Raw genomic sequence first — 12,428 nt, forward strand, 5'->3', positions numbered from 1 at the left:
AGCAGCCATCAAGAAATCCTCAAGCTTTCAAAAGCAAATAATAATATATATGGGTAGAAGAAACTGACACCCAGAGAAAGGTACATCTGATTCTCACTGTTCTGACAGGTGCTTTAGCCACTGTGCCACCAGCTACCCCATTAAACTGTTAAATTTATTATTCTTTAATTCTTTTGTCATTAGCGACTATACTGTTGTTCAGTGACTGTTTATGTTTCCACTCTTTATACAGCAATAACAATTATGGTGAAGATTGCTTGCATTGTTCCCTAATGGCTCACAACTCTTTGCAAAAAAAAAAAAAGCAACAAATAACATACTAACATTATAATGGTCCATAGAGCACAACATTCTACACGTAAAAAACAAGCACATGAGCACCACAGGCTTTCGGTTAAAAGTATAATGGAACAAGTGCAACTTTAACTGCTGACAATCATGATGCATGCCTCAGCTTGAAGTGTGTTCCAGACAGTTGAAGCAGTGAAGGTAAACATGCTCATTAAAAGACCTTAAGCCTAAGGCTGTGGAGCTCAGACACAATGAGCTCAATTACACAGTCCAAAAAATTTAAAGAAAAAAATGGTATACAACATCAGTTTACATACTATGTGTATACTTTTCTTTCACCAACTAAGATCTTGATAGTAACTTAAATCAACAGTCATTGACTGCATCCTATGTGAAAGAACGTGTTTAAAAATTGCTTGTTATTGACAAGAAATATTAAAATATTAAAATATTAAAATAGTTCAACCAAAGAATTTTTTAATATATTCTGCAAAAAAAAAAAAAAAGAGGAAAAATGCTGTCCTTTGACAAAATATTCTCCCCTCCTGCACATCTCTGAAAAAAATACTGTGAGATATTGTCTAGAAATCGAGTTTGTGTGAATTGGGAGTGTGGAGTTGGGGGTAGGGGGACAAGGGAGAAAAATTAAAAATACTTGGACTGCCACAGACTTGATGCATCTACTTTTTGACATTCTACGAGAAAATGTGAAAAATATGGCTTAAACAATATTTGCCAATTAAATCACTCTTGGAGCAATGAACTTGTAAATGTAATGTCAATCAGCACGGAAATCCTAAACCTTATTATCTTCACCCTATACAAAACCCATTTCTTACAACAGATCATCTGTCAGTTAAAAACTTCCCATACACTTATCACCCATCATTTCATGTAATTGTGTCACATCATATCACTGTCTGTTCCTTCTTTTCAATGCAATCCACTGGATGGGCTCCATTCTGTAAGGCAGGCTCTTTCAAGTCAAAGTAGCAGTCAGAATGTGCATCAATGAATATATTCAACTCTCCTCCAGCTCCTACCATTATCCAGCCCCAAATTATAACCCTAGCTAGGTCATAACATGGCCACTCATATGCAAAATATGTGGGAAAGCAAATTATAGTATGGGGATCTGCAGACTTTATTTATGGTATTAGCCTGGCTTTATGTTTGGTTATTTTGAACCAATCAACATTCTTCTTGCACTCATTTTATTCCTGTTCCAACACCTACCCAACTCACAATCTTGATTGTTCACACCACCACACACTGATCAGAACACTGAATGTATCAGCTCTGTGTCAGCCAAGCAATGATGCTATGGCAAGCATGAAGTGCAAGAAATAATATGATGAACTGAGAACTGGGCTTAATTTTAAACGATGCACCAAACTACAATATCCCTATCACCTCCTTGCAATGCACTACAACCACTTTATCTTCAACAAAGCAGATGACTTTGTATTAGCCACACACAAAAAATGCTGATGTAATAAAACACACAGAACACAAAAAATCTTGTGACTATACAATACAAACATCACCACACTGATTTCCATAGCCCCAACCAGGGTTGCTAAAGTTTAAGCCAAATATGCCTTCTGATGCTGCTCCCCCTACCCAAAATGAAATCTTAAAAAAGAAATCACATAACTGAGAGGAAGGTGTGCTTGAAAACAATGAGCACAGAAGACTTCTAGTCCAGTGGTTCTTAACCTTGTTTGAGGTACCGAACCCACAAGTTTCATAGGCACATTCGCCGATCCTTTCTTTAGTGTCATCACGAATTGCGGGTGTGTCTTGCCCTCCGTGGTGGAGGCTCCACCGAACCCCTGAGACCGACTCACTGAACCCCTAGGGTTCGATCGAACCCCAGTTAAGAACCACTGTTCTAGACTAAATAGCGCCTAGCATTGAATGTGTTTAGTTGTTAAAAAAACCCTCAGTAAAAAACCAGAACTGCATAGCCTATGTTAATGCACATTAGTGTGGGTATCATATTGTTGTGATCCATTAGATATTTACACTGTCAATCCTAGGAACATGCACTCCAACTGATAGGACTTGACCATCAGACTGTGAAGTGGATTTAGCTCTAATGTCTTATGCTTGAACTATTTCTGGCTCCCTTTATTTTATTCTTTTTTCTTGTAAATATTATTGATCAAAGTTATTTTTTGCAAAACATTTAAATAAGGACACACTACCCATGATATTCATGAGAAGATTTACTATAACTTTCAAGAGGGTTGAAGAACACACATCAAATCTGCAGCAAACGAACCACACAGAGTTGCAGATACTAGCTCTTGAAAATAGTTATCATGCAGCATAGGCAGCAGAAAGATATTTTTCATATTCCCATTTACAAAATTCTTGGAAAATGTAAGAAAATCAAGGCTCTCAATGAACAATTTATACTCAAACCATTTCCTGAATCAGCAGGGTCAACAGCAGCCAAAATATTTACAGTATCTTTTTATTAATTAGTTTTCCCTTCTGACACTAATCCAATTAGACTGTTTCTGCAGCAGATTACATTTCCCAGGTTTAAAGAAATATATATATCTGACAAGTATGATGATAGTTAGCTAGGACATCTTCTCACCCTTCCTGATTTAGGGGGTATTTATAATGCGTATGTGTGGATTTATATATTTGATCTTGGTATGCAATATGACTTGAAGGATGCATGATTTTAATAATCAGGATCTTTAGGAGGTAGGATGGGTATAAAGAAGCTATATCTGCCTCTAAACTAACACCGTTTGTCTCGTAGCTTGTTTGTTTGTTTTTTGTAATTCCGCTCATAACGGTCTGGTTTGTAGGCTGCCAACACCAGGATGAACAGCTAATCATCAGCAGGGTCAACAGCAGCCTAGCTATTAACAGTATCCTTTTATTAATTAGTCTTGCCTTCTGACACTGAACCAGGCTCTTTCGCTTCTTAAGCCCATTTATTCACGCAACGCTAACATTCTCGACTCCACCACCACACAAGCTGTGAATGACACCGGAAACACTGAATGAAACTAAGATAAGCCTGACAGCTCCAGTCTCTTTTGCCTGCAAAATCCACAGGCTTTACGCGCGCTGCACAGCTGTGCCCCTCGTCACGATGACGTATGTCGGGGGGGAAACGGGGGCGGGGCGCACGTGCTATCTCGATGATTACAACTGACCTGTACGCAGTCCCCCCTTGCCTCTAGACAGACATTCTCCCTTAATATCACCCCCTCTCCATGATAAGTCTTTTAAAAAAGAAACGCGTGGCCTTCCTCCGTGTATTGCAAAGTCTTATTTTCCGTGACTGCGGCGTGTGTGTGTGTGGGTTTGCTGGTTTTTTTTCTTTTTTCTTAGCAGATCCACACCAGATGCTCGCGAGACTGGACAGAAAATATTATTTTATCTTATTTATGCCTAGCAACTCTGGCTATTTATAGTGGCGTTCCTCCCCACGTCCACGACAACCTTGTCGCTATACATAGCCCCTCACGCCTTGTGGGCAGGACGGCGGGGGTGTGCCGTGCACAGTCTCACAGATGACACCAGCTTACTCGCTGTTTATCAGCCATTTGAACAACAATCTGTTGTGTGTGTGGGTTTTTTTTTTTTTCTCCCCCAAAGCCGGTGACAGAGAACATCAACGCCGCCAACCTTCCAGGCACCGCCAACACCAGAAGAGACCGGCTATCGCTGATACAAAGTACATCGCATACGGCACTAGCGACACCTAGTGGAACGAGACCTCTGATAACAAAAGATGGAATCCTTGATTGTACAACATATAAACAATCCACCGGCATGCTGAGTAATATCTGTTTGGCGCCTTGAACTCGAATCTTTAATCTACTGAAGTTCACATAGGTTGTGTCTTCCCAGACACCTGTTTTCTGTTGATGAATGGGGAATAAGTGCTGGCTCTTGAGAGAAAAATCTGGACCTGTGTAAACAGGGAACAAATACCCCAAACATATTTCTACTCTCTATCCAGGTTCCCATCCCAGCTACGGGTTTTAACAGGTATTATCAGCGACGTTGTAAATGAAAAGTGCACGTGCACCTTCTCTTCGCCGCACGCATCACGTGTCCAATGGAAGTATGCCTTGGCTTCAGTCAGCGGCAATTACTGTCGCATTAAACAATAAAATGAAGGTAGTCACTAACCGCGACTTATCCATGCATTTCTTTAACTAATCGTTCCCCAAAGAAACCAAAGGGATTCTCATTAGAAAATCATTCTGATGTTTCTTTTCTTCTTTTGGTCAAAGGTGAACACTTCTACAAAATCCCGCAAAAAGGATGTTTGAGAGGGGAATTCAAAAGGTGAACTCGGTGTAGTTGGGTAGCTTAGTCATCATAGAAACAATGAGTATGCAGTAGTACCTATTTCAAATTATTATAGATACCGTGGTGACTTCAATTGTAATACAACAACACTGATCCCACGTTAAATTTAAGTGTTGATCATGACCAATTGTTTCAAAATCCCGTGTTTTAATTGTGTATATTTATTTCTACTCTACGTACAGGTGTTTGCTTTGTTTATAATACTATGACGAAGGCTGATGATGACTGCGATCGATCACCCACAAAAAAACTATAATAAACACATGACTTATAAATTATACACAATAGAAACGTGGATCGATTGTCTGCTTTTTTGTCAACAAGTATGTTCGCTGTTTTCTATTTTTCTCTGTTTCGCCCGGTTCTTCTGACACTAGCGAAATAAATATTCGGAAATGATAGATCAGCGTCCGGATCACGGACCAACTGCGAATCTCTCCTTGCTACCTCCTACCCCATCCCCTCGCAGGAGGAGGGCAAAAGGTTGCGGTCAAAAGGTCACCTACGCCTACTGGACGTGGCACAAACAAGCCGAACCCACTCCTCACCTATCCATAGAAATCCCCACCTCCCACCCCCATTCTCGCTCCAAACAAGCAATAAACTCCCCCCGCTCTCTCTCTCCCCCCGGCTGGCCACAAAGGTTAGCGACACCAGCCCTTTAGCGCCGCCAAACCACGACCGCCATCCAGGGGTCAAGGTTCCTGGCAGGGATTCCGGTAAACAGCCACCTTCAAAACAACCTTTGCATTGGCCGCCCAAGGGTTAAGGAATGCTAATCAACGTGCGCTACCTACAGCTAGCTGGTCCGCTAGTCCAAGCCTTTACCTCCAGAGTTGGGAGTGGGCATCACTGTCTATCACTACAGTCGTTTCCCCACAGCTGGGGAGAGCGTGGGTGCGCCACTGCTGCTACATGCTTTCTCTAAAGTATGGAAGTGGCTCAGGTTTCCGGCGCCTGATGAACCACAAGCTTTATGTCTACAGAAGTGCCTGGCGACAGCATTAATCAGCAGACCTAGCACAGATGCGGGTAGCAATGTCGCAGTCACCCTCACAGCAGAGAAACAATGCATGCTGCCTACACCCGCTTTCGCAATAAAGTGCGGCTTCACATACCCTCGCCACACCAACGGCACAGCTGTGACTTATCCTGTGGATGACCTTTGTTCCCAGCGCAAAGAATTCGGTCGGACGGTGAAAGGCGAGTAGCATCTTCAGAAGTAAGGAGCTCTGGAGACTATGATTCCACGACAAAAACAGAAGCAATACCACAGATTATGTACTGGGGATGCAGGACACGAATGAACGAACGAGTGTTTACAAACAATGACGTCCATTCGGACGAGGTCATGAACTCTTGTAGTAGTGGCGATGACTTATTAGCGTGTCTCTGTTGTTAATCTCAGTAAATAATGCGTAAGACTCAGCAGTTCCTACGAGGTGATAGGAAGTTCACGGGTAAAAGGTAAACAAATCGCTCAGGAATTACACAACCTTTCCTCGTCATTCTGAGCAGTTTCACCCATACCATATTCTGCTTCACAAAATTTAAAGGCAATTTATAAAACTGCAACATTTGTCCATCTAAGGAAACGACTGACAAGAAGAGGAAAGCAAGGTCCCATTATATTAATTTCGCCTAGCTAAGATTCAACTTGTCCACAACATAGTCTGCGCCGACATGTGAAGGTGTTTAGTTGGGGCGGTGAAGTAAGTGTTTATGATGAGGAACGCGATGTGAAAATAAGCACAAAGGCTTCTCTTCTCTAGCTGTGGTAACCTGGCGTGGGTGGGCAGGGGTTGAATTCTCCTTAAGAAAAATGGAGTTCTTACCATACCTACATGTTTATCACACCGACTCAAGAAATAAATGTTAAATCCTACAATTTTAGTCATTAAGAGAAAGTTGGCACAAAACTCAATTAATTTTTTTTTAATTAGCTGTCATAAACCAACCAGTGAGTGTATGTGAATAATAGATACTATTTATGAAGACAGGAATGTGTGTGAACATGGATATATTTTTAATATCTCAATACCCCTCCCTTTAAGGGTGACAGAACAAAGAATCTTGAAGGCTACCTGAAGGAATATAAACAATTTTGTTGAATGCGAAGCGTTTTGGTCATTTTTGCAAAATGTATTATTAGGAACAGTATAACTTCACAATGTTTTTGCAATAGTCATCTTCCTTGTATTTCTACAGCAGAGTCAAAATTGATGTTTCGATATTTTCTTCTAACTAAATTCCTCAGAAATGTGACCAATATTCTGATAATAAAAATTAAAGCATGCATGGTGACAACTCCACATCAAAAACTAATTTTGTAAAGGTATGATGATTAATACAAAGAAAATTATACACCTTGCTTGGATGATTTGGAACTGTCAGTGTGTCCTGGCATCTGCGTTTCACTTACTTTAGCTTTTTACTCTGTAATTGTCTGAACGAGGATAGCTGGGTTTTTTTAATTTGTTTCTAGTTTATACTCTTGTTTTTGAACAATACAGATGCTTAAAATAAGTTTAAAGGTGATTACTGACTCATTAAAATAAATTAAAATGTTTATAATTTAACAATTAATAACAATTGTAAAAAATTGTTGCTTTAAAAAAAAATGTATGAGCCTTTTCCAATTATGTACTTTTACAACTTCTGTAAGATTAGAATACCATGGGAGTAAAAGCAGAATTTTTGAGACTAAGCATGAATGGATCATGTAAAACAGAGCAGAAATTTAGGCTTCTCCCATCCTTGCACCCACAAAAAACTATATTTCACATCTGGACGTTGAAGAAACATTTTGTCTATCATATGTAGTAGAAATCTTATATTTTTGTATTACACGGTATGGGGATAGACTAACTAAAATCAGTAGCTCTTCATTTATTAACAAAGAAGAGTTGTCCTATGGTGGGTCCCAATCCACTGTGGCATTCCAAGAAGTGAGAAAGAAGAAAACCTGAATAAACTGAGTCAGAACAAAGGCTTACATCCCAGCTGGTATCTCTCTGACAAAATCTGTCAGTGAATTTCTCAGCTATCATATTTCCAGTTTTCAATGATCATGAAACACTTCACAAATTCTAGTCACTTTAGTATATGCAAATTATGGGAAACATCAGGTACAGATGTTCTCACATCAGATACAGAGCATTCTGGAACTTCAACTAAGAGTAATCCACTGAACTGAATTCCAGTCATTAAATATTTGATGCTACAATGCTTCCCAGCACTGATAAAAATATGAATGCTCTCAAAGGGTTCTTCTGTAACAACCACCTGCATCTTTTTTTCTTTAAATAGACAACTAAATATTAACACAGAGGACAACAAATTGTCTTGACAAAACAACTATCATTTTGGGTGGTGAGACTTTGGTTAAAGCTTTTAATTATTTTATAAGTATGCTTGCATATTCATATTCTACGATGATAGACTAGACACTGTACCTTCCTCATGTCTCACTAGTTTATTACCATGAGCAAGTTTCCTTAAGCACCCTATATTATCCTAATTTCAGAGTGTTCCTCATAAATGATGCCATTCTGTGGTAAGGCTATACAAGACATAAAGAGGTCACACTAGGTTTATGCATTCATTTGAGAATTTATTTTGGCTGGGCTAGAAGGCCAATGAAATTTTGGAGCCAGTGTTATTCATAACTAAATATAACAATAACATTGTTGTGCCACTTTGTTTTCTTGCTAAATATTCAACTGTTTTTAAAGTGACATGGTTGTTCAGTTTGTAGGGGTTCTTTCTTGCTCATTCACACATGCACACACACAAATACATATACACAAACAAGATCTGTTAAATACTCCAAGGAAAAAAAAGAGTATGGGTGAATGCTTCTCTAACTATTGTACTTATTGTTTTCATGAACTTTTTTAAGCAAAATGATTCCTTATCTTTAGTCTTTAGCATGTTGTTCACAAGCAATTTAAATATATTCAATATCCTGTTGCTCCTATGACCCTTTTCATCTTTCCCATAAGTGAATATTTTATCAGAGGCAGCTGTTACATTACAGTGATTACTAAACATGAAAACAAGCATGTTACTTTTTTTTTTATTTAGCTCCTTCTTAGATACTGGTACCTTATTCAAAGTGGTAGTTGTTATTGAACTGTGAGACTTGCTAAAACTGGCCTGCACAACATGACATCACTTTGTGAAAATGCACATGCTAGAATTGCACCTTTCAATTAGTCATGAATTACAGTTATACCAACCAACTACCAAAACAGAACCTTTCTTTCATAAGAAGATTAATAAAAACTTAATAGACAAGAGTACTATGTTATTCAACTACTGAAAAGATCTCAAAATGTATTAGTCAGCAAATGACAGAAACACTTATTACGCTAACAGATGTTTGTTTTAAAACGGCATTTCAATGGGATTTTTTCAGTTCTCTAAAGTCATGGAATAAAAAAAAATTCTCTTGATCCAGGACAGGCACCTGGATGTTTCAGACCTTTTTAAAATATCTAACTGTATACAAAAGAAATCTATAGCTTTCATAGAGTCAAAATTCATGCAAGCAGTAAAAGCCTGTCAAGATAAGTACTAGATAAGACTGAAAAAAAATGTTCAAGTGATCAGCCACTATTTTAGGTGTAGCCAACCTATTATAGTCTATTTAAATGAAATGCAAAATCCAGGAGTGATCACACATGACGGAGGTCTGATCAAAGGGCACAGTCGTGCTGCCTCAGAGCTAAGTACACTGGTCATGCGCAACAAGAGGTCAAGAGCATGTCATCATTTTCCTTTCTACTGAAAAGGTCCCAATGTTTTTGACGTCATCTATAGTCCACGATTTCAATTAGGCATGAAAATAAAATTATATTTGAAATAAATCAAACCAAAACAGGTAACAATAATTCTAGTCTACAATATAAATGTAACATTAAAATAAAAAAAACAGTACCATAAACTTTGCGGAAATGGGTGTAAATGTCAAGTAAAAATAAAAACAGTGTGTATATATGATTTTACATGGCAACGACCTGTACAACTTTCAGTTAAGGACAGATGCCAAAGTCCTCCAAAGGAACAAGACTAAAATTATTGAGCCTGCAGACCTGCCTGCAAGAAGCAAAGAGGTCGAGACAATTGTACACAATCTGAAGGAGGAAGAACACCTGGCATTAACAATGTACTAGCTGAGCTGCTTGAGTATGACAGGAAGTAACAACAATGGCTCTTGATGTTCTGTGCCAAAGAATCTGAAAATGCAGAGAATAGACCTAATCCCCAGCCATATCGTTTACAAAAAATAAAAAAATGAAAAAGCAAACAGCGACAAAACGACAGAACCATAAGCCTAATCAGCCACACAAGCAAATTCATGCTGAAAGTACTCTAGAATCATCTCAATACCAGAAGAATAGGCTAGCTTCAGATCAGGTAGAAGCACAGCAGAACAGATCTTTAAGTGTCACGTCCTGAAAGAAGTGTCTACAACACCAGTGAGATCTCCTCCACAACTTCACTGACTTTAAAAAGGCAAATGATATAGTCTGGCACAAGGAGCTATGGCATGTGATGCAAAAATATAATATCAAAGAGGGTAATCAAAGGACTACACAAAAGATTTTCGTAAATGAAATACAGCTTGAAGAGGTGAGCTTAGAAGTCATCTTTTCCAAAGATTGCAGACATCTGCATCAAAATCGCAAAGGCAACAGCACCAATCAATGGCAGGCTGGACAAGATCTGGCAAATAAACCCATCAAGTCTTCTACCAGGTACAAACTGTACAGGTCCCTCATAGTTCCCATCCTGATGTATTGATGCAAAATGTGGATGCTAATTGCTGACATGAGCATTTCAGACCAGGTGCCAGTGGATGCTAAAGGGAGCGCAAAACTAATGAGCACAGTTGCTACCTTCACATGATAGTATGAACCCCTTTTTGCACAAGTGAAGCCATGGTATGGTTCAGCCATGTGACTTGACATGATAATCTGTCTAAAACCACCCTTTAAGTTACTTTGGAGAGAGAACAGACAGGAGGTGGCAATGCCAAGGTGTACAGAGGATGAACTGGATGACAAACTTGAAGGAATGGACTGTCCATTTCACACAGGACCTGCTCACCACCCAACAGGCCTAAGTGATGAGATTTGTCAGCCACTACATCTATCCAGCTGTTCCCTGACAATTAGTACTAACTGACCAGCTGGTATTGGTCAAGGAATGCATGTCTGTAGACATGATCTCCACTTTTTTTTTTTAACCAAGCATCTTTTACGTTTGATTGCTTGCTAAAACAGTCTAAGCTGGACCTTTGTGCTACCTACCCCAAAATTAAACTTTATCAACCAAATCCCTCAACTTTTGCAGCTCCCATCACCAGTTCTACACATCATTAAACTACCTGCAGTGACATCTCTACAAAACCTAACATCCATTATTTCCTTTATCAGAAGATATTGTTTTATAAACCAGTATGGTTCTAAAATTCCTTAACAGGAAAATAAGGAGAAAATCTTAAATAAATGTGATGATGGTATTGTGGCACTGGTGAAGCTAACAATATGTCTATAGTCAACAATTTTAATTATTTCTACTGCTGAAAATGTAATTTTAGATAATGCTAAGGGCGCTGGTATAAACAACCCATTAAAACCTGTTTTGTTATTGTGTTATTGGCCTAAATCTCATTCACAAGATTCAGTGGAATGCGCGAGTTCACTTGTGGTATGATGTGATGTGGCCACATGACCAAGGTGCACAGAGCAGATTTGGTAAATGCCTATCTGGATAACTGAGCTTATCATTGCCTGCATAGTTCATTGTTGGAAAAAATGTGTCTACTCTGTGCAGATGAAACAGTATCCATCAAAAGAAAGAAACGAGCTCTCAATACAGTATTATCAGTCTTGAGTGTTTTGCGATTGCATAAACAACAGGCAGGTTATTCAGGAATTAAGAGTACCTGTAACATAAAAAAAAAACCTCTGCTGGGCGAATAAGAGCACACACACGCACATACAAACGCTTGCATAATGAATTGGATCTCCCGTTGTGACCGTGACCCTTATGAAACAGACGAATAATGATGGGTTGAAGCAGCGTTGGGGGAGGTGGGGAGCATGTAAAGAAACAAACACGGTCAACATCAAGTGAAAGCTGAACTAGGTCAAGTAAGTGACCGAGACAAAAGGAAAGAAAAAAAAAGTCAGGCAGTTACCTTGAGCTTCTTCAAGTAGCCCTTCATCCGAATATCGGACCCTGGCCTCTCGAACAGATGCACCCCACCACGTTCGAAATCCATGATGTGCAACAACCAAGTAAAACTAAACTTCGTGTCAAATTTTCAAACTCGGCTGACAGTAGCCGCTGACGTATATAAATACTTCTCGTATCTGAGGTCTCCAGCAAAAACAAACCAAACAGTGCATCCTTTTTTCGCTACCGCGTACAGACAACCGAAGACCCGGTCAATCACCCCTGTCGCTGCTGTTCCTCCGAAAAGCGATTTTGCGTGTTTTTCGCGTGTCGATGCAAACTACGAATGTAGCAGCCGAAGCTAACTCTACCTCCGCCGACTACATGTACATACTTCCCAATATTCCATGACTCTACCAGATACAACTTCCGCTGTAATCAGCAGACATGTGAACAACTCTATAGCGAATCTGCCGCTGTCATCTGATGCACTACATTCAGCACGAAAGCTATGTATTGAGAGCTAGACTGTGACAGTCAAGGACGTTTTTACTGCCGTCGCCATACTTTGGGTCACGTGGTCTGGCATTTTCTTG

At 39.4% G+C, this 12,428-nt stretch overlaps 1 protein-coding gene across 1 annotated transcript in view; it reads right to left on the reverse strand.

Annotated features, from left to right (window-relative positions):
* LOC112561836 (insulin receptor substrate 2-like) overlaps positions 1–12,428 on the reverse strand; it is a 32,828-nt gene extending 20,400 nt beyond the window's left edge. The window contains exon 1 of the mRNA XM_025234606.1: positions 11,855–12,428. Coding sequence (XP_025090391.1) covers positions 11,855–11,938 — 84 coding nt within the window. The 5' untranslated portion in view covers positions 11,939–12,428. The remainder of the gene's footprint in view (positions 1–11,854) is intronic.

Source organism: Pomacea canaliculata, linkage group LG4 (assembly GCF_003073045.1).
Source record: "Pomacea canaliculata isolate SZHN2017 linkage group LG4, ASM307304v1, whole genome shotgun sequence".
Lineage (NCBI taxonomy): Eukaryota > Metazoa > Mollusca > Gastropoda > Architaenioglossa > Ampullariidae > Pomacea > Pomacea canaliculata.